Here is a 24,478-nt window from a genome sequence, read left to right on the forward strand (position 1 = left end):
ATTGCTAAGACAGATCTTATGTTCTATCATTATAAATGACACATACATACACCTTATGCCTTAGAGAATCATGTAAGAAATAAAACGATATTGTGCCTAAAATTAAATCAAACAGGTCCTACATCTTTCTTGAATTTTTTTTTATTGGAGAATTTGGCCTAAATATGACAAGTAGGCCCTGTGGGATATATTCTGCCCAAGTTTCTAAACTTGGAAAAAAACCTTTTGAGGAAAACTCAGAATCACCAAACTCAGTGCTTTAGTCTCTTCTAACAAATGGCTGGCCAGTGTGGTGATAGTATTCAGGAAGAGCTTACTGCAACTAGCAGTTTACAAGATCACACTCTAGAAGATTGGGAGCTTAGAATATTTTTGTGGATCACTTGGCAGTGCACTGTGTGTGTGAGAGAAACAAAAGTCACGTAACTACTGACTTACTGGCTCCCTTACTCTCTTCACACATCCTTCTGGAATTCACATTAATTTAGACTCTAGCAAGGTTTGACAATTTGCAGAATCAAAAAGTCTGGGTATATTATTCCTATCTGCCAAGATCTTTCTGGATTATAACTCAGATTCTGAAGACTTTAATGGAACAAAGTGTTGACCATAATTCAGCTATTTACGGCCTCTCAGTCTTCTTAAGTGCTAATGAAACATTGTTCAATGAAGTCTGGCCAAAACCTACCTGCTGTGCACCACGTTCATTACTGAGTGTTCGCAGTTCATCTGAATGGGCCGCACAAATTTCATGCAATGCTGCTAAATCACGGGACAGGTCAGTTCTAGAATGTTCTATACTGTCTGGAAGTTCAGGCACATTCTTTAAGGGAATCACAAAACTGCATTTAGAAATACAATCTTTATAGTTTCCTCACTGGTTATAATAGAAGTTTTAACATACTGAAGCCTTTTAAAATCAAATTTGTAACCTCGGTGTTCACATCAAAACCAGGTTCCATTTTTAGTGTAGTAGTACTGCTCTTCTAAATAAATGGGTTTCTTAAACTTTGTCTGTGGAGAGTTTTCCTATTTTTTGATCCACAATGCATGCCAAATAAACAATTAAAAGTACTAATCTGGATTAAATGCAACCTACATTCCTCTTTAATACTGAATTTCATTACTAGGCTGCTATAGTCTGTCCAAATTGATCGGCATCTGCAAGTAGTAAGTACATTAATTACCTGTGGGCTGTGCCCAAAATACCTGATACTGTGTGGTAATTATGGTATTTTCAGACAAGTTTCATGAAGTAAATAACTTAGTCACTATAAATAAATTGGCAGTAAATAAATTGGTAGTACTTTATTAGCACTAAATATTAATGTTTTCAGCCTTGGAATAAAATTTAACATGGGCTCAGATTACTAGTAGTTTTGAGTAAATCCATTCCTTTCTCTAATGGTGACAGTTCTTGATATATAGTCCTAAAAACTGCAAAACACTTCAGTTTTCTGAGCTTTCCTAAGTTCAGCTTCAGTTTCATACGTTTCCTTATAAAACACATTTAGAATACAAATCATTCTTATTGACTCAGTTATTCATTAAATTCATTCAGTGAAAGGATTAGAGATGAAAGACATATTTAACCTTCAGACAGCTTACCATCTAGTAGAGCAACAGAGAAGTAAACTGACCACAGCAACACAGAGTGAGTTATGTATATACATCAAAGATACAGAGGACACTTAGAAAGCAGAACAAAAGAATTTAATTAATTCAGGCTTAGGGCTTAGCAAATTCCCCTGAAGGAGATGTTTTGGGTGAGTCTTGAAGGATAATTTGATTTATACAGTTAGTGAAGTAATAGAGTATGAGGAAACTGGAAGAGGATTAGAGTACTGGGATTTTAAGCAGTCTGAAAGGCGTAACTGGGAAAGTAAGAGAAAGCTGTAGATGCTTGTGATTATAGGAAATAAATAGAGTCCTAACCACGACTCTAAAAACCTACTAATATAAATATTTCTAGGCTGTACATAAAACTAATAGACTTAATACTGGACAGTTCCATACAACTCCTTAAACAAGCATAATAGTAAAATGGCTTTTTTCAATCACTGACTGTATTTTTTGGTAATTAGAAATATTGGTAACTTCAGAACTTCCCAGGAGTTCACACATAGAACATTCAGCATTTGCCCCTTTATTTCTCCATTTCAATATAAATACGGACCTACACTATGAACAATTTCCTATACACTACTTTTTATACCTGAGGATGCAAAACAAACTAGGGGCTCACAGGTAGTCCTAATTGATGTGACCACAAAAAGTGTTGTGGAGATTGTGTTTTTAACTGAATCTGAATGCATTCAGGCAGAACACAGGCCCCTCAATCTCTGCCCTAGCATTCCCTACTGCCATACACCTGCCTAAGTTCATAGATACCTGCCCCTTCTCCAATTTCTATATATATGAACTGAATTAGTTTTAATTGATTCAGTATCTGAAAATCTGTTAACAGTCAAAATTTTGCTAAAAAATCCAGGGTCTTACAAATAATTTTTAAATGTCCCCTATTCTGAAGTTTATGATCACAATTTATAAAAGCCTACATAAGGCATAGGCAATTCCACTGAATGAAGTATAATACCAAATGCATGATTTTATTCCTAGAAAAGCCGCAAGAACACTCATTCTCCAGTCCATTTACTTATTAATAACCTCATCGGAACTGTGGGTCATCCATCTCTGTTTCTGTAGTCAGCAAAATGTCTGGAACAGTTATAAGAGGATAATGAGGGGTAAGAAAAACTTAAAAATCACCCAAGTCCAAAAGCCTCAATAGTGTATGCTCTGTGTCTAAGAATAAATTACTATACCTATAATCAAATGAAAAATTTGAAATAGTTTAGGAAGGCAGCCCAAATTACACAGCTTCTTGTTTTTTTCTGATAAATTTCTAAAGGCTGTTGCTTAAATGAGCTAACTCTCAGCTCTACTAACTATAGGTCTCAGAAAATACTTGAAAAATTATATACGTACCCCAAGTTCATCTAAAAACATGATCATACGATGTTTGTTACTTTTGATGAATGGATTGACACCTTCCATATAGGGCTCCTAAAAATATAAAAATAAAAGCTTACCATCGGCCATCAAAAAGAAACACTGACCTATAACAAAAACCACACATGTAGCAAAAATTATAAATTAATTTCTGTCCATCAGCAGTATACGTTCAGAAGAGTTAATTTAATCATACAATGACAGTATTTTCCTTCTTAAATAAAAAACAGCTACACTGAGGAACTGGAGTATTTTTAATGAAAGAATAAATCCTGAATGAAAACAAAACAGCCAAGCGGACACATACAGCTTAGATGTAATTTTTAAAAATGAATTTATGAGAAACTATTATTTGACAAGCACTGAGACAAACATGGGCCCAGCGCAGAAGTTAGAATCTAGCAGACTACAGGGAATTACACATTGTGATAGGAAAAATATATTACTCATAATTTGCCCCAGGATTTAGATAAATGCCAAAGCTCAGCCATACTACAAACTATTCTTCATACTAAAATCTTAAGCTTATTTAAAAATATGTTACATTATAAAGCAAAAAAAGGTTGGTATTAACACAAGCTCCCTTTAAAATCAGTAAGATGATAAAGACCTCAATAGTCAATTCCAAAGAATGGACTTTATTCAGTCTAAGAGTAATGAAATAATGAAACACAAAATAACACCATGCCTATTGGATTGACAAATGTAAAGAAAAATAATCATTGAGTTTTGCCAAGGCTGTAGGAACCTTTTTTTTTTTTGAAGGATAACTGACATACAATGTTACATGGTTTCAGGTGTACAACATAGTGATTCAACAATTACATATAGTACAAAATATTGACCATGATTAAGTATATATTTAACCATCTGGTTACTCCAAAGTTAAATAACTGGACAAGTCTGAAAGAAGTATGTATGGATAATTGTTATAGCAGTATTTCCAACAGTGACAAATTGGAAGCCATCTAAATGTCCAATAGAGGACTACTTAGCTACATGATGGCATAGTAAATAATCTCTAATAATAATAAAATATTGTATGTTTCCAAGTACACCAAGAAGTTTGTTACATACTGACAAAAGCAGGTGACATAGTTATGAAAGCAGGTGACATAGTTATGTTCCCTACCATGATACTACTAACAGTCTCCATCCATATTTAGTGAGATCACTTATATGGGTGTTCTAAAAACCCAGATATCTGAGTTTTAATATTTATGGTGAATGTTGGTTGTGAAATAAAATGGACTGAGCTACATTTTAAAACATGCTCACTGACTTTTACATTTAAATTGAGAGACTGAGTATATTGGAGATTATAAAGTAGTTTTTATACTGGCTGCAATGGTGGTTTTTAAAATTCCCTTAACTAAAATGTAAAGTCTAAGTAAAAGATTCAAAAAATAGGAACATACCAACAAAAATATAAATTATGCAAAATACACTGTTGAAAATTGACTTAAGCTATATATTTCATGGTTTTATCATAAAGTTTCATAAATGATGTTTTAAAGTATCAAAATGTTGTTACCTTAGCTCCAAATTCCACAAGATTTGCTAAGTTCTGTACAGACTTAGCAACTAGTATCAGAGTTCTTGCAGCAATAGGAGATGGGGAATCTATAAGAGAATTAGGCATGGCTAATGACACCAACTCCAAAAGTACTTCCAGGTAAACAATTATAAATTTTGTACTTAGTATTTCTTTACTATTAAGTATACTAACATTCTTTCATTCAGAACAGTGTTTTTTGAAAAGTGTATAACCTGTGCAAATTCAAAAGCACTTGGATTAGAGAGAGAAAAATTAAGTACACGTATCAGTGCTTCTAATTTGTGAAAAGAGTACTACAACACAAAGCAATTCCCAATGGGTTAATACTTCAAAATACCTCAAAGCTTTATCTTTGTCACTAAAAATACTGTCACTGCACACATCCTTCAGGACAATTCACAAAGCTAATTTCAAGCCACTTCAGTTAGCAATTTGCAATCTAAGCAATTCCCTGCTTCCAGCCTCCATTAGCTACAAATATTTCACTTTAAAGATCAATAACATAGATAGTCTGGGACCTCTGCTTTATTTTGTGGAGGAAACATTCAAGTTAATAAATACTTTAGAGATTAGTCAGGAAACATTTCCCTATAGCATATAAATAGGATGAAAATGAAAAGCATCTATGGCCATTAAATAGAAGCCCTTAAAAGTAGGATAGTAATTTAACAGTAAAAACCTATAGGTGATCCTACCTAATTTTAGACTGTACTCTTTGTATCTTAAGCTGCTGAACTATATAGTATTGCCTAGTGTTTCAGAGGCCAACATTCATATAAATAAATCTCTCCAGAAGAATTTTAAAGACTTAGTTCTTAATAGGCCTATAGATTTAATCATTTTTGTAGCAACAGAAGATAGAGATGTGATGACTATAAAGGTAAAACTTAATATATTCTAAAATATTTTTAGTACAACTTTGAGTTTAAAATTATTAAGATAAAAATGGTTTGGGTTCCTTCTGTTAATAATGGCTCATTATTACATTAACAGTCACAACAAAATCACTCATCTTTTCTTTGAAAGAAGCCTACATGTGTTCCTTAAGGGACACATGGGTAATAAGCAAAACAACACCTTGTTTGAGTTTAAAATGCACTATTAACATTATATAACTAGTGATGGGAAATCTTTAACTGCAAAAGGGCCTTTTGCTTCATAAGGATTCATGAAGCACTGCCACAACTGTAGCTATAACTTTAATTCGATCTTAAAATCCAGCCTGCAGTGGTAGTGATAGGGTCTAGTATGTGCTTAAAAGCACAGAGGAAGCTCCTCTTCCCAACCTGAAAATGCCAAGTTGCAAAATGGGAAAAGTCATCAAAATACAAGTTTTGAGACACAGGGATGGAAAAAAAAAGTGTTGTGTGTCTAATCATGCATCTCAGGCTTCAAATATAAGAAAGAGACAAAGAGAGAGAATGGAAAAAAAAGGTAAAGTAGTCAAAGGAAGAAGAAAAGGGTGCTTGGGAATGTTTTATAGTGAGTCATAAAACTGGATAATTAAAGACAAAATCAGGTTTAAAAGAAAAAAATGAGTAACTTACTTAAATAGCCTGAAACTTTAATCTTAATTTCAAATTTATCAAAAGCTGATTACCTGAGATGATATTAAACATCCGTGGATTCAGGATGGCAGGACAGATAAGTCGAAGGAAAACAAAACCACTGAATGGAAGGAAAATTTTGTTTTTAGAAAACTACATATATGTTTATATCTATCTGTACACATGTATGTTACATAAAAATAATAAACAGAAATTTTAAATGCTCACAGAATCAGGAACTTGGAAGTAATTGTAGGGAAGCCCAAACACAGCTTGAAGGAAATAGTAAACTGAAGTATCTTACTTTAAGAATATACATAGTTGCTTCTTAAAAATATTATTCACTATTACCAAATTAGGCATTTTAAACTTATTTTGGGAAGATTTATTTCTGTGGCATTTACTGCCTTGGCTACTAATTTATTTTGTTACAGTGTAGTAGTGTATTTTATACTTTGAAGAAGTCATGCCCTTAGGAACATTAAGAATTTCTGAAATACCAGTATAAGTAAACCTTTCTATAGATACATAGTCCTTATAAGTTTCTAAAACTTCCATTCTCTCACTTCTCTTATCAAGTTGTTTACATTGATTTTGTTGATGATTCACATAAAAATAAGAATCCACTGTACTAGGGAAATAGTGGCTCTTGATAAATGAAAATGTATACAATACAATGCTGCAAAGGTTTTACGGAAATAAAAAAGACAACAGGCTTTCTGATGTTAAAAAAGTTCTTAAAGAAAGGGGAACCCTCCAATACTGCTGGTGGAAATGTCAATTAATTCAACCATTGTGGAAAGCAATATGCAGGTTCCTCAAAAAACAGAAATACCATTTGACCCGGGAATCCCACTCCTTGGAATTTACCCAAAGAATACAACTTCTGAGATTTAAAAACACATATGCACCCCTATGTTTATTGCAGCACTGCTTACAATAGCCAAAATATGGAAGCAACCTAGGTGTCCATCAGTAAATGAATGGAAAGAATATCTGGAATATACACAATGGAATATTATTAAGCCATAGGAAAGAAACAAATCCTACCATTTGCAACAACATGGATGGAACTAGAGGGTATTATGCTCAGTGAAATAAGCCAGGCAGAGAAAGACAAGTACCAAATGATTTCACTCATCTGTGGAGCATAAGAACAAAGCAAAACTGAAGGAACAAAACAGCAGCAGACTCACGGACTCCAAGAAGAGACTAGCAGTTACCAATGGGGAGGAGGTAGGGGAGAGGGAGGGAGAAAGGGATTAAGGGGTATTATTATTAGTACACATGGTATGGGGGGGCAGGTCATGGGGAAGACAGCATAGCACAGAGAAGATAAGTAGTGACTCTGTGGCATCTTACTACATTGATGGACAGTGACTGCAATGGGGTATGTGGGGGACTTGATAATATGGGTGAAGGTAGTAACCAAACTGTTTTCAGGTGAAACCTTCCTAAGAGTGATATCATACAGTTAATTTTGAAAATATGTGTTTATTTTGCCCCCAACCTAAATTTTGTAAAGAAACTTCTATTGTTTTTTACAGATAAAAGTTCTCTTGGTTAGTAATGATATGACATTAGTATTTAAGAACTGTAGATTCTATATTTTTTGGCTTTAGTAGTGATTGAGAGGAATAGTGAAGATTTATAGGCACACTATTTTAATTAATAGGCACACTGATTTTTTTAATTACAAAATAATAGCAACATCAAAAATTAGTATAAAAACACATGACTTAACAGTTGTCCTATATGATTTTACCTGTAATTTTACTGTGGGATCAATGTATAATATAAAACTACAAGTAGAGAGAAAACTTTTTTCTAATTCCCTGTTGAGAGGAATCTATAGTAATAAGTGACCTCTCACCTGCCCCATCTTGTAAAGTTAAGCATTATTCTCAAAATAGTTGACAGAATTCCTTCTAGAGATTAAAGTAACAGTTCTCACATAGAGACATATAGTCTCTGCTCTCTGTTAAGAGTGGAAAACTCAGCATTTACCTTCCACAACAGTTATTTTTGGACTGATAAATGAAACGTTACTTCTCAGCATTTACTGCAATACAACTATGTCTTCAAATTTAGATTTTAATTATAAATAATCTTGTATAAATTTTGCTTGAGAATATTTTAATACTTAAATTGGTCTTTGAATCTGAAATATAACCAGGCAACATTGTATCATAAAAGAATTTCAAGATGTAAATCCATGTCCTGTGAGATTTTAGAGATGACTTTAAGAGGAATATTAGGTACTTATATTTAAAAGCTTACTAGGGATGGAAGTCATCACCTTGGGCATCAATGTCCCTTAAACACCCTTTAATATCAAACAGTTCACATAGCAGAACTTCCTATGATGTTTGCTTAAAAATTATACTTGTTTGAAATTTATAGTTTCTAGAACAGTTATATCACACATCTAACTGGGCCAAAACATTATGTGCCTATAAATCTTCACTATTCCTCTCAATGATAACTAAAGCCAAAAAATATAGAATCTACAGTTCTTAAATACTAATGTCATATCATTACTAACCAAGAGAACTTCTATCTGTAAAAAACAACAGAAGTTTCTTTACAAAATTTAGGTTGGGGGCAAAATTAACACATATTTTCAAAATTAACTGTATGGTACTGGTGTCCTTGGTGGTTACCTAATGTACTTTACTATGGGATATAATGACTGACAGTATATTTTCTACATAACTATATTTTCTACATAACATTATATTATTTATTAGACTGCTATATTCTCTGATGTTTTGCACTAAATTTCCAATTGTCTTGAATGGGTCTGGTTCGGCTTTAAAACACCTGCAATAGTGTTAAAGATATTATATTGGGATCTTAGAAGGTTTGCCTTTAGTTCCTTTTCTTTTTTTAAAGTTTGTACCTCTTTATTCCCTTCACCTATTTTGTCAGTCCAACCACCTTCCTCTCCTATGACAACCACCAGTTTGTTCTCTGTATTTATGTCTATTTCTGTTCTGTTTTTGCTTTGTTTTTTAGATCTACATATAAGTGAAATCATATGATATTTGTCTTTCTCTGACTTAGAATTAATACTCTCTAGGTCTCTTCATATTATCACAAATGGCAAGATTTCATTCTTTATAGCTGACCAATATTCCACTGGGTATCTATCAGGTGTGTTTGTGTATCATCTGTATCCACTCATCTATTGATGGACACTTAGGTTGCTCCCATATCTTGGCTATTGTAATTAATGCTGCAATAAGTATAAGGGTGTATATATCTTTTCTTAGGATTTTTGTTTTCTTTGGTAAATACCCAGACTTGAAATTACTGGGTTGTATGATATTTCTATTTTTAATGTTTTTGAGGGACCTCCAAACTGTTTTCCATAGTGTTTTTGCCGTTACTTCTGCCTTTGCCACTAACTTGCTATATAACCTTAAGCAAACAATTTAGCCTCTACAGATCTGCTTCCTCACGAAGTCCCTACATAAGCTACAAAATTGTTACTATGTGCCAGGGCAATGAGTCCTAATTCTTATACAATGAGCACACACAAACACAGCTTCAGAACTATAAGCTCTGGATGGAGATTAGCCCAGAGTCACAGACTGTGTCACGAACCAGTTAATATCTAAATCAGTATCTAAATGGTTCGATCATTGCTCTTCCCGTCCAGCACCAGATGAGTCTTTTCTCTCTCTCTCTGTCCATGTGTATGCACATGGATGTAATGCCTATGAGTGTGTATATGTGTTTAGCTACAGATGTTGTTAGTTATATGACTGTTTCTATATACGGTAAAAAGTTAAATGAATATAAACAAATGTTCAGATTTTTCAAAAATATAAAATGTAGTTATATATCTTATAGTACCTTACCCAAAAAAACACAGTAAGTTAAAGTTTAGGAGCCATTTGAACTCAAAAAATATTCAACAGGCTCTGACATAAAAGTGAAAGGTTTTGAATTGTATCCTGTATACTGTCAGTCTTCAAATTTCCTGTTCTCCACTTGACTATCAGTGTGTGCCATGTATCACTGATGTAACAGATGAACTGATGAGGCTTACCTAACAACTCTTGTTCTCATGGTGGTATTTGTAGGCCACTTATGTTGGACAGATTTCTGTAAACACCCATAAATATATCTCAGTGTCCTGCCAAAATAATATAGTTATCTCAATATAGAAAGCAAGTGAAAATACTGATCTCATTACAACCAAAAGCTTAATTTACCACATATTCAACATTTTAATGCAACTGGCCTCTTCCTTCAAAGAGCACTTTGCTACAAAATGAGAATTTAGCCATGGCTAAGAAAACCTTTATCCAATATGTTTTGATCATCAATTCATTACCCAATTCTCTTACATTTACTTTGGAAGAGATCTTAGTCTTTTAGATTATTTCTATATTAATGAAAAGTATTAAAAAATACTGCAATGAAGATAGAGAGGAACTAATGAGTACAGGATATGGGAGACAGATTTTTGACTTAAGTTCTTAACTTCTGCTTGAATACATGAGTTCACTAACACTGGAAGCTATTAAGCAGACACTGAGTAATTATCTGGTGCACACTTTGAGTAAGATATTCAAGTATAGATTGGATAGATACATGTCTTTTATGATCTCCTCATACCTGAGACTGTAAGCCTCTATTCATTCTGCAAGTTACTATTATAAACCAGACATACTGGCCTGCATAGAAACATGGCTTGTTATTACTTAATCTAATAAGTATTTTATTCTGGTTTCTTCAAGTCACTCTTTTCCAGTAAACACAATTGATCTTGTAAAGATGAAAAACCCTGTCTTTTTCAGAGTATAACAACATCAGGACAGTGGAAAAGCTTATACATATTTTAGAAATACAAATTTTTCAAAATGCAGATATACAATTTTTTGTCAAGTTAAAATTTAACCACTTACGGTGGAAGTATTTCTGAAGCCATGAATATTTTCTCCACAAGCTCTGAGAGTATATTCAATAGGTGTGCTAAATTAGTGTTCACATCTTCATTTTTTTCTAACTTTGATGGACTTAACTAAGAGACGGAACAAACCATTATAAATGCATTTTGGTAATGATAAATACACATGAATCAAGGTAGTCAACAGCTGATTTCAAGGTTCTCTATTTTTTCCTTTTTCCTGTCTCTACTAGTCTTTGTGGTGGGATCAAAGTTTAAATGGGAACTTTTAAGTTGCTTGCTTGCTGTGTGGAAACTCCTTCAAACGGGTTCACTGAACAACCATTAATTCCCAATTACTTAACTGAAGAGCAAGCAGTGATAGTTCAACAATTTTTAGTTGTTTTGGGATTAATGCCAGTATTAAAACTCTTCATTTACCACACTTTACCATGGATTTTTATAAGCACACAAAATTGGGTAAGACTTTATTTTAAATATAGTATTCTTAAGTAGAAGATAAAAATATCCAGCTTTAGTGGCCATGTATTCATAAGTATACTAGGAGTATTTAAATGGGAAGAAAGATTACCATATATTATTTTAAAATAAATTTGAGGAAAAAAATGATTACAATAGAAGGGCTTTTCTGAATAAGACTTACTTCATGACTAATAAAATACCAAATTCCTTACGTAGAATCATAAACATTTCTTAAAACTTTCCCATTAACCAATGGAGATTTAAATATACAAGTCTAAATTCCTTAGCCTATATCCAACCAACATCCAGGAACTGCACATTTGCTGTCATTTCTATATCCTTTACAGTTAGGCTGACTGGCTTTATCCCAGGTTTTCAACACTAAATCATCAGTTTTTTCCCTTTAATTAATATAAACTGACAATTTAGTACAGAATAAACATTTGACATTCTCCAGTATACACTATCAAAAGCAGTTTCTTCTTTATTAATTTTGGTATCAGATCTAAAACATATTTAATATCTTCTTCCTTTAGTTGCCCTGCCTTCAAAATAAAATAAGAGAATAATCATATAAGTGAGATTCCTCTTTTTCCTAATGGATCACTATTGATATTTACTTTTGAGGGGATTATCTCACGCATACACTTGCCTCCTGCCCAAAAAAAAAACCCAAAAAAACCTTCAAGGACAAACCTATATGTTATGAGGTGCTTCATAGACCTTAACTAGGTTCTACAACAAAAGACTACCAGAAACTTCAAATTAGGCACACTCTCTGAAAATAGCATATACTTTTATCATTAGTACAGCAGGAGAAATGATTAAAGTACTTTCATGAATTACTGGTGCAATTTGAGGTTTTTAATCCCAAAATAAAGTACTTTTTTTTTTTAGTCTGTTTTGTATATTTTTCTAAATGTAAAAGGAGTAGTAACTTTAGAAAGCTTATGTATTTTCCTTAAAATGAAATTAGCTATAAACCATTACCTATTAAAATACACACTCTGTTGAGATATTTAAAACATTACATTCTTACCTCACAAGACTGCTTGCTTTCCATTATCTTTAAAATAGAGTCTTTCAAAGCATGATGAACAAATTGCGTAGCAGTGGCTTTCATATACTGCTCCATCAAGGTGCTTGCAAGTGTTGTGGCTCGAAATAGGGTAGTGGCTTCATCTAAATGAATATTTACATTAAGATTATTTATGAAAGATTGTATTAATGTGAAAGAAATTGGAAATTCAATGATGTCATTTTTTACTCAACCATTTCTCCTCAATTATTATAACCATTTATGTATGCTTATTTGCTTACAACACTGAAGTACTGATTTTAAGAACATCCCGTAGTTCTATGAATTTAACTGTTCAGAAGACTTTCTATATATTACTTCACTTCATTAGGTCATAAACAGGAGAAAGAATTAACACTGCCATACTCATATGAATGTTAACACAAAAGCCCTAAAATGGTCATACAACTTCTAAGATCAAAGTAAGTCACAAAACTAGGACCAGAATCCAGCTTTGCTGTCCATTGAGCCCCTGCATTAAAAATATCTGAATTAATTTCCAAAGAAATAAAAATGTAACATAATGGTTTACATGGTTAACTAGATTTATCACGGGGATCACTTCATAATGTGTGAAAATATCAAATCACTATAACATACAGCTGAAACTAATAGGTTATTTTGTATGTCAATTATACTTAAAAATAAAAATGCAGAAAATGAAAAAAAAAACACAAAATTCCACGATAAATTAACTTATTAGCCTAAAACATAGCTGTTCATGACTTTTAGTAAGATCCTAAAAAAACACAAGTATTGCCAGAAAAGAATCTTAGTGTAAAATACGTACCATCACTTTTATCTTTCCTGATAGATCTATGTATTTTTACATTTTCTATGATTACGAGGAAATATATCTAGATTGTACATATCTAGATTGCACAGTTTATTTGGGAAACTAGAAACAGGTACTGAGTCAAAGTGCTGATTGGAAATAGGTTATTCTGAAATATCTGTAAGCTCTTACAAAGCACTATGTATCCATCTGGCTATACTGCCTAGAAACTAATCTCTAGAAACTAGAATTAAAGTGTAGTTGACATCCAACTTTTATGCAATGAATTAGTGAGTACAAAATAAGAAAGAGAACATGATAAGTATATAAACTATTCTTTATAATCAGGCACTATGAGCCATTGGTCTGGACATGGAAGTTACTTTCTTATAGCTTCTTATACTTGCCGTGACAGAAATCTGTGAGAAATACTTCCCACTCCCTAATATCAGCATAAGAATCAGAACTGACATTTCAACTCTGATCTTTAATGAGGAGAAAACAATAATGTTCTCTTAGAGTCTGTATACTTAATATATAAAATCTAATTATTACCCCATTATTTTAAAGTATCATACTAACACATCCATACCATACCTTCCATGCTTATTTCTCTGTCATTTAGTGTACATAACAACAATGATTCCAGCTTTTCATGAAGAAAAATCCTCAGTAAGATGCTAGCCAGTAGTGTTCGGTCCTGTCCACATACATGTGATAAAGCATAGACTACATGAAGCTCTTTCTGCAGTATAAGCTGTAAATGACATCAAGAAAAACTGTTGAAAGTTCTCAGCATTTAAGCATTCTCAATGAGATTAGCAGGAAATATGTTCTTATACATTCTTATGTTTAGGAGTATGTTCTATTGAATAAACTTACTAAAAATAGAATGAGTTTGTAACCTATATGCTATATTTACAGTCTAAGACCAGCAACACACTATTATAAGGCTTTTTCACTTGCTCTCCTGTTAGAGTGCCACTGAGCTATGAAATTACTACATTTAACTTAATGGATCTTTTATTAAATTTTAAGTATTTCTGTTAATAATATCAAAAAAATTAGACTAGTAAATAATACCTCTTTAAATTCACTGTACTCTTCTTCTGGCATGATTTTTTCCATAGAATATCGTGCTCGAACACGCAGGGATCCTGGTTCAATACCTTTTAATGGTATATGGGAGCTGAGCAAAAACCATTCATCTGTGGCATGCCCTTTCTGTAATCGGCTCAACTGGCAGCGCATAAATACTTTGATAGAAAAACATCAAATGATTACTATCTAAAAAGATGACACTACAATTAGTCACACAAGTAAATTTTTCCTGATGTTTCATCATCTCTATAGTGTTTAATGCTTTCATTTAAAGGAATTTTCACTGATACCCCAAATTCAATACATGATGCTTGTTTTACTTCATTTACTGAATGCCTACTATGTGCCAGACTCTGTGACTGGCAGGGACATCAGGTACAGGCATGATTACGACACGGTCTCTGACTTGCATGGAGGTCACACTCCAGCCAGAAAGGTAAGAAATCATTTATACTACAGTGTGGTAGGTGCTGTAACAGTGGCTAATGCTACTGAAGTTCAGAGAAATAATCTGAAGTAATTCAGCTGTGTATGTTAGAAATCCAGTCTAAACAAGGAACCCTCAAACTGATGTGTAACAGGATCTGAGCGTGCAGCTAAGTAGACAGTGAGCATTTATATGAGGATCAGCATAGTCCAAATAAAAGGTAAGGGGGTGCTTTTAAAACCCAAGGGTAATAAGAGCTGTAAGAAAATGAGTATATATGGGGAGAAAAATGTATAAAAATACACAAAAGAGAGGAGGAGGAGATTAGGAAAGGGCCTCACTTGTGTGTCATTATTAGGGGGGTTGGATTTTATCAAGGACCCACTAAGAAAAATGTTAAGCATTTACATAGAAGTTAAAAAATGAACATTTTATACAAAAAAAAATTCTGGCTTTGATCTGTTAATACATATTCTTTCCCTAAACCTGACTTTTAAGAAGGTATTAACCTAATTCACTCTGATGCTAAATCCCACTACCACCTGTTTCAGCAACAGGCTGGGAAAAGGTGTACTGCTGAGAACAAGAACTGGAAGGTGTGACTTAGAAGTGAATAGTGTACTCTAAAGAAAAAAAATTTAAGAGTGTTTTTCACTTACATGCAAAGTATAGGAAAGTAGGAAAAATCTGAAAAGTAGAAGGGATAGATGACCACTACTGCTGTTTCCTTGTTCTTCCTATTCATTGAGGGAGAGGGGAGGGTAACAGTTCATAATTCAATCTTAAGGGTTAAAGTTTACAGTATATACAGATTAGCCATTTTGGTCTTTTTTTCTTTCTCAATAACCAATACTTTCAGAAGTATAAAGAAAAACTACCTCAAATTACACTACCTGCTCTCCTATTTTATTTTTCAATTTCCATTTATGAATTTTAAAAATATATAAAACATACTTATTCACTTAGAAAAATTTTTGTATCAACTTACAGATATCAGGATCTTTGCTTTTCTTTGTTTTATTACTAAGAGTTATTTCAAATCTGTTGATGTCAGGAGGAAGATCACTAAAGAGCAAGGAAAAAAAATCAACAAAATGTCTTGGTATCAAGCTGTCTAATCATTTTTAGTATCAAAGAAGCCCCCTATTTCTGCTACTAAACAACTTGAATGTGCTAGTTTTAAAATCAGATTCAAAACATGTTTTATTATTTGAAACACAGGAATACAGACAAATTTTACTTTCCCTAGCAGCTTTTACTTCCCTAAGTAAATCCGAGAAACTCTTGTAAACATTGTGTGTGTGTGTGTGTGTGTTAGTAAATGTTTGCAATTTGTGAGTAATGCTAACTCTTATTAATAACTAGGTGAAAAAACAGGATATGGAACTCTACCCATAAAAGTTAATACAATAGAAAAATGTATTACTGTTAAAATACCTGGAGTTGGTACCTTATTTTGAAAGTTTAGATAGAGCCAGAAAAAAAAGGAAAGAAAATGCAATGTGTTAAAAGAAAATAATTTAATGTAATGATAAGACTTACTCGAAAACAAACTCTTCCGACCATACAGGGTTTTGCCCTTCCCTTGCATGAGTTTTTGCTACCTGAACACTATTCAGGTAAATGTTACAATATGGATTGGTAAAATGTTTTACTGGGAGTTTATGGGCTTCTTCAATATGTAAAACAAGACTGCTGACCTAAAGAAAACACAAAAACTGTCACTCCAGATTTCAAAAATTATGCATAGATTTCAAAAGCAATTACTATAAAATCAAAACCCAAAATAGTGACTTATTTTTCCCTTGTACGTGACATGTAAAAGACAACACTCAAGCATTTAAAATAATTCTTAACACTTAAAAAAAAAGGCAATATTTTTTATAGGTTATTCCTCCAATTATATTCTTGCAGAAATAATGAATAATACCTTTTCTACTATAAAACTATGGTTCAGATAAAATGAAGTAGAGGATTCTTTATCATAAATAATAACTGTCACCATCCAAACCAAAATCCTGTTACATAATGCTTATCTAGAATATTTTATTTCTGTATAGCGTTCCAGAGCTAGAAAATATTTTTAAGACACAGATACTACCCTTCTCATTTTATAGAAGAGGATAGAGATCCAAAGAAGCTATTTGTCAGCCTTGATGTCAAAATTTAAACCATCTCCCTTCTAGCAGCAGGCCCTCTTTCCTTCTTGTCACCTACTCTACTCGTGGCTTTGGTTAAGTCAGCCTCTCTGAGCCTCATCTTCCTCATATAAAATTAGGATAAAGTCTACACTGGAAGTTGTTGTGAAGATTAGAAATTATGTGTGTGAAAGCACACAGCAGAGTATCAACACACAAATGTTGTATGTGTAACACATAATGTTACACATAATGTTACACATAATGGCTAAAACTTCAATCAAGATACAACTTGCAAAAATCGAATCTGATTTTCCATAGCTTACAAAATGTTAAAATGTTTTCAGAACATATAGTGATTATATGTATAATAAAATGCCTTTGGGGAAAGAGTCAGACTTTTTGTTATAGGAAATGTAACTTGTAGTCATCTAAGTATTTATTTACCTTATATCCACTTCCAATAGAACAATATGTTAAATTCATCAAGCTTATTGGAAATTTCCATAAATAAAACAATCACTTTGGTCAGAACTCCAAGAATGTTAAAATTACCTAATATTTTCCAATTATATAGATAACTAAAAGAATAAAGAAAGAAATGGAAGGTACGAAGTTGACTTTACATTCCTAGAAAAAAAGAGAAAGCCTAGCTTAACTCTCCATAAATGAACATGTAGGATACAGTAAGGTTTCAAATAAGAGAGAATACTACCTAAGAGTTATGCAACAGGTTTCAAAAGCAATTACTATGAAAAGAAAAACCCAAAAGTTCATTTGGATTAGTACTGTAAGCCAGATGATCTTTTCAGTAAGGACTTTTGATCTCTTTGTTGAAATAGGCTGAAATACTTTTTCAAAGAAAAAGATAATGAAAGTACCCAACAGAGTGGTTTTGTTGTTCGGTATTGTTATTTAAAATGGAAGAAAGAAAACCCTTAATATGTATGCAAAAGATGGCATTATGGTCTACATACTCGGTAGGTATATGAAGAACATTCTCTTTCAGAAGGAAATAACTTTCTCCTACTAAAGCCAGGTGGAAGCATGGCTTTAAAATGTCTGAAAAGATTAATCTCTTTTCAGGAACTCTAAAGTGTTTGAAATGTATAAAACAGCTCATATAGAAATAAAAATTAATAGCAAAGTGATAAAGCAAAACATGACAATCACAAATCAAAGAAAATTAAGTTTCACCTGACGCAGGCGTTTATTAGTTGTCCCTGGACTACTTTTCCGTAAATTGCAGAATGCCTGTAGACCTTTCATCCAGTCCTGCAAAAAATAACATCATTTCAAATATACAACACAGTAGTTTTTATTTAGCTTCCAATTATATATTTTTTTCAAATTTAGTAGTTCTTTCCTTCTGTAGACTGCCATTTCTATTCTCAGAGTATGCTGCACTTTAATATATTTGTGCCCCAAATGAAATAAAACAATTATAACAATAATTCTATTATAAATTGTATTTTTGTAGACTTTTAATGTTAAGTACTCCAATGAATAGCCATTAGGTTAGCCAAAAAATAAAATTTATGTATAGGAAAACTGCTACACTTGATGCTAAAGCAGAATTTAACTTGATAAATTTGTGGAGGGCTGACTGCAAAAACCAATAAGATGTCTGATTTGATGACAAGCATTCTAACCTTTACCTTAGAAAAAAATAAGGGGATCTGGGTCATTTGTAAGCCTCTCACATAGAATGAATAGTGGATTTAAAAATCTTTCGGCCTAATACTCAAATTGCAGCTATATTTTAAAATGTTTATCTAGTTCTCCAGAGATAGCAGAAAAAAGTTTAGGTTTATCAAAAATCTAAATATTTCACTTCAGCTTATATGTTTCTAGGAAGCTATATACTATTGCTTTACTCAGTTATGTCTTTAATTTGTTGACTATTTCAAATAATCTGAACTCTGTCATTGTTTAGAGAATGTCTTTATTGTAGAGCAAATTAAGACCAAATCAATTACCACAGTTTTAGGAAGGAGGGGAGTACCTAGAGATTCCCAAAGGCCACTAAAGTAATAAAAACTGGAAATGACAGTGTTATTTTTGGACTTTAGGGGGTATGTGGAAATACAGAATGTGGAAAATGTATATAAATGCAATAAGAAAATGCTTAATTTATACAGCTAAGTGAGACATGCAAAGCATACTGAAATGTCAAGGTATGTAACACATCTTTACTTAGAAAGAGGCAACATGGTAAAATAACTGAGGAGGTGGATATTGAAGTTTAAATGTTTTTCCTAACTCAGGCTCTAACATTTTTAAAACAGTCTAAGTTAAAATGCTTTTAGCCCTACTTTTTGCGTCCTACAATTAGGGTCAAAAACCACAAAACAAGATTTTATGTGTGTTATATGTTAATGGGCATTTAACTGAGATATACTACAAAGATTTGAAACATCACAATTAATTATGAGACATGGAACAAACATACTTGTTCATTCATCAGGTTTACTCTAGAGTCTAAGATATTTTATTATCTATGAGTCAAGGGTCCCGCCAGGATCCACAGTTTTAAGAGCATCTGTCTCATATCCAGGCTTGGTTGATTATCTTCTATTTACAACAAAATTGCTTTCTCTGACCTCTTATGGTTCCTTCCATTTAGTAAGAGTAGAAGAAATATCACCATATTTCTACAAAATACCACTAATGCCCAAGAAATACTGTGGCTCAAAGAAGTCAAACTATATTTTAAAAGATCTTTTAAAACAGTATTTCTTCATAGCATTACTTAAAACTTTATAAAAGTTTTAAGGGCATTGCACATGGATCAATGGCTAGTGCTAAAAATAGACATTCTACCTAGAAATAGAGAAAATAAGAAAAGTCCTAAAATATTTTTCCTTTTGATGACTGAACTTCTATTCTTAGACATGGAATTCAACCAGTGAAGAATAACAATGCTTGTTAGCAAAACTAACAGGCTTACCTTTTGATTGTACTAAGAATATCTATAACCTTTCTGCAGAGAGGATTTTAAATGAGCATTCTTCGTTGGACTCAACATCATAGAGTAAAGATCAACTTAAAAATGGAGTTTCATTCCTAATAACCCTTCACTGTGATTTTCTGCATTTCTTTCAAAAAAACTTTTTACACATGAAAGCTCTCATTCCTTAAAATAAAAAGATGATTAGTTTTCAGGCATTCTTTTTATTTATCTTAAATGTAATAGTTTTCTATTCCAGTTAAAAAGAAAACAAGCTAAATACAAGTCTAGTTGAATAAATGACTGACTTACCTCTGCTTGTTCTGGAGTTTCTCCTGCGAAGTAGAAGATGTAATGTTCTTCACTAAAGTGCTGAACTACTATCTGAAAACAATTTGGCCTTTAAAATACAAATAAATAATTAGGAAGCATAACAAAAAGTATGGTAACACACCAACTTTTACAAAAAAAAACACTATAATTAATTATATAATCTATATAATTCTTAATTTACAGAAACTCCACTGTACCAGATCATTACCAACAAGAAAATGTTAGCTGCATGTACTTTAGAAAACTTCTGTCAGCACTACTGAAATTTTATCAGTCTTTCAAATTTTAAAGTACTGTGTAAATTACTTACAAGAAATATTAGAAAAGTTACAAAGAAATTGAAGCAGAAATACTAGAACTATACATAGCTAATTTAAACACTTTTAAAGCAAATAAAATATTACTAACCTCACTGCTTCAGGGTGATACATAATATTCACTTATATGTACTAGAAAACGACTTAGGTATGTTCTCAGACCAAAATGTTCTTAACAGTACTCTCAGGAGATTGCAGGCGATTTTAATCGTCTTTATAATTTTATGTACTTTAAAAATTTTCACAATTGACGATTTTGCCTCATTTGTTAAAAAGGAAACATCATCTACTCATAAGTATTAGTTGTCCTCCTATAGTATGCACCAATGTATAATTCATATGACACATAAGTATAACATTAGATACTAGTTTATATCTTTTTTGAAGATGTGCTATCTTGCCAACTAGAAAATTTTCATGATGTGTTTAGTCAGGGCCTTCATATTTTTGAAACTATTTTTTAAGCTTAACAATTATTAAAGATTTTAAAAAATCTTTTCATGCTTTGAGAATGCCATAAAATAATGAAAAATATAAATTGAAAAATTTTTATCCATGAAAGTAGCTTGAATCAGACTGGATGAAATGCAGAGAAAACAAAACACAACTGTTTGAAGTCCCTGGAAAACTAATAAAGCGGCTAAGAATTGAGGGGCCAAGATCTTGGTGACGCAAGCCTGAGATGCTTTACAGCTTTTCCTTTCATGGCATTTACCAATTCCTAAACTGTGTAGAGCAAAAAACAGATGCTAAGCAGAAAGCAGCACAAGAAGCTAAAAAGCTAACAAGCATGTTCAGAAGTTTCACAGTGCTGGGGGAGAGAAATGACTGAAGAGCTAAACGAAGAGAAACAGACAAAGGAGAAAATCTACATGTACCTCAGAAATTGAAGTTAGATGCAACCTTCAAATAACTATAATTAAAATGTTTAAGAGCTAACAAAATAAAGAATTTTGCCAGATAACTATGTATAAAAGAATAATTAAATGGAAACTCTAAATTGAAAATTACAAGAAATAAAATTAAGATCTCAACAAACGATTCAACTCTAGAAGAGTAATTAGTGTACTGAAAGACAAATCACAACAAAATATCCACCCAGAGACAGAGAGAGGAAAAAATTATGAAAAACATGGGAAACTACATAATAGACACATGGGACATAGTAAAAGTTTAACATGAATCCCATTTATTAAGGAGAATGTAGCAGAACTGTGTAAAGAAGTACTAACAAAGAATTTTCCAAAAACTGACAAAAGAGCAGGTTTCACAATGAAGAAGCTCTATAAACACCAGACAAATTAAAAATAATTTTTTTACAGCAGGAACATTTTGGTTTAACTGCTGAAAAATCTAAGGAAAAAATCTCAGAGTATCCACAGAAAGTATGATATACAGTACATACCTCCAGGAGAAAAAAAAGATGTATTATCTCTAAAAGAGCAGCAATTAGAATGACAAAATGTTTGAAGACAAAAATAATCTACAATGCTGAAAGAAAATAATTCCCAATCTAGAATTTAATACTCAACAAAAACATCCTAAATGAAGATAAATATGGCACAGTGAAAGATTCAGCCTATGAACAGGGAAAGGGGTAAAAATTCCCACACAAATAATTCACTACAATAACTGTAACACTGAAATGGCTTTCAGCTTGTACTTTTGAAATGGTTAATATTTAAAGTAAAGCAGTACTAAACATCATAAGTTTAACACAGAGTGCTTAGAGAGCTCTTATAATACTGGAAATAATCCAGTAAAATTGTAGAACTGTGCTACTAAAGCAAGGCAGGAAATCAGCCCAAAGAGCTGTGCTGTCCAAAATGCCTTCACTACAGGCTGAGCATGCACACCAATTACCTCTACTGGAGAAGGCTGCTGTTAACTCAAACTTCATTGAAATGCAAAGGCCAGTGTATTGAATTCTGAGCTTACACAAAGCAAGAAATGTTGGATGCCTGGATATGTTTCAAAGAAAAAGACAATAGCATTCACCCATTATTTCCCCTTTTGTGCTATGCTATTTGCATTCTATGATACGTTATTTATCAACTTAATTTTCATTAATACTAGAATCTGGTACAGATGTCCTTTCACTTCCTTGAAATATATTTTGTTGATGCTGTTTTCCTTAGCATTCAGTGTTTCTCACTGTTTCCCAACTATTTCACATAGCACACAAAAATAACTGATTGTAAACTGGCATACTTTGAAAAATCAGGGTTTTTTTTAAATAAAAGATTTGTGCTTAATTCCTGTGGATTTAACTTTTTCATATCAGGTTTAGACTTTGTATCATTAAATACAATTCATGACCAAGACCTTTTAAAATGTCTTCAAATTTTTAAGTCACCTTCCACAAGAAATTGTACACAAGAAGCTATGATCGTGTAGAAAATGGTAAATGTGTATTTACTGTTTTTTTGCCCCCAAACTTCCTTGATATTAACCAAAATGACTCTCTTTAAATTATACTCCAAAGATCTGAACTTTAGCAGTTCTGTTCTTTAGTAGGCACAACTGTAATGCTGACCACTTATGAAAGTGCAAACAGGTTTTCAATCCAGTTGTACCTGTTCATATAAAGTACATCAAAACAATGGAAAGCTTTTCCCCAAACTTGGTAGATACTGTTTTACTGGTCTTAGTATTTAGATTCATATTATTCAAATAAGTATTACTAATGAATCATTTTTAACCTCACTTTTCCAAAGTTGGATTTCTGTTTTAAATACATAAACCATCACAACACATTAATATCCTTTTGTGCTGTACTTCTAAATCTGAGGAAGTTCACCCATTTTCAATAAATCTGTGAAGTGATTTAGATAGTTTTTCCTTACAGATCATAAACTTTAGCAAAAATCTAGACAGTTTACACAATTTAGTATCAAGCACTGCAGTAGTATCTGATTCTACTTCCTCTCAAACTGAAAATGACATGTAGCTGAAGTAGCTTGCATTTTACTAGAGTCTCCTTTTAAAAATATTTAATTTGGAATTCAGGCTGACAAACTTTTACCTATAAAAGCATCTTGCATTACTTAATTTTTCCAGAATATTTTTTTTTGCAAGGCACTATTATTTAATACATATATATATGATACACTTTACAATATAAAAAAATGTGAGTACAGAATAGCGTTCTTCTAAGATGTGTTTTCTCTTTTTCCATCATAGATACTCAACAGAATCTTTTACTTAACGGACATTCTTAATATAGTCAAGCATTTACACCAAAGACACTCAATAAAATTTTTTCTTGGTATCATTAATCTACAATTATATGAGGAACATTATGTTTACTAAACTCTCCCCTTCACCAAGTCCCCCCACATTCCCCGTTACAGTCACTGTCCATCAACGTAGTAAGATGCTGTAGAATCACTACTTGTCTTCTGTGTTGCACAGCCCTCCCTGTGCACCCCCCCCCAATTATACATGCTAATCGTACTGCCCCCTTTCTTTTTCCCCCTTCTCTCTTCCTTCCCATCCATCCTCCCCAGTCCTTTTCTCATGGTAACTGTTAGTCCGTTCTTGGGTTCTGTGATTCTGCTGCTGTTTTGTTCCTTCAGTTTTTCTTTGTTCTTATGCTCCACAGATGAGTGACATCATTTGGTATTTGTCTTTTTCTGCCTGGCTTATTTCACTGAGCATAATACCCTCTAGCTCCATCCATGTTGTCCATGTTGTTGCAAATGGTAGGATTTGTTTTTTTCTTATGGCTGAATAATATTCGATTGTGTATATTCCACATCTTCTTTATCCTTTCATCTACTGATGGACGCTTAGGTTGCTTCCATTTCTTGGCTATTGTAAATAGTGCTGTGATAAACATACAGCTGCATCTGTCTTT

General features: G+C 32.6%; 1 protein-coding gene across 2 annotated transcripts in view; it reads right to left on the minus strand.

Annotated features, from left to right (window-relative positions):
• Positions 1-24,478, minus strand: part of RASA1 (RAS p21 protein activator 1) — a 117,030-nt gene that overhangs the window by 1,392 nt on the left and 91,160 nt on the right. For both annotated transcript variants that reach the window (XM_017656088.3, XM_073234377.1), the window contains exons 12-24: positions 20,282-20,369; positions 18,217-18,294; positions 16,424-16,581; positions 15,870-15,946; positions 14,437-14,609; positions 13,951-14,110; positions 12,540-12,682; positions 11,037-11,152; positions 10,175-10,261; positions 6,171-6,238; positions 4,547-4,635; positions 2,989-3,066; positions 689-823 (exon numbers count right to left, since the gene is read on the minus strand). In XM_017656088.3, coding sequence (XP_017511577.2) covers positions 689-823; positions 2,989-3,066; positions 4,547-4,635; positions 6,171-6,238; positions 10,175-10,261; positions 11,037-11,152; positions 12,540-12,682; positions 13,951-14,110; positions 14,437-14,609; positions 15,870-15,946; positions 16,424-16,581; positions 18,217-18,294; positions 20,282-20,369 — 1,450 coding nt within the window. The remainder of the gene's footprint in view (positions 1-688; positions 824-2,988; positions 3,067-4,546; positions 4,636-6,170; positions 6,239-10,174; positions 10,262-11,036; positions 11,153-12,539; positions 12,683-13,950; positions 14,111-14,436; positions 14,610-15,869; positions 15,947-16,423; positions 16,582-18,216; positions 18,295-20,281; positions 20,370-24,478) is intronic.

The sequence above is a fragment of the Manis javanica genome, chromosome 1, assembly GCF_040802235.1.
Source record: "Manis javanica isolate MJ-LG chromosome 1, MJ_LKY, whole genome shotgun sequence".
NCBI lineage: Eukaryota > Metazoa > Chordata > Mammalia > Pholidota > Manidae > Manis > Manis javanica.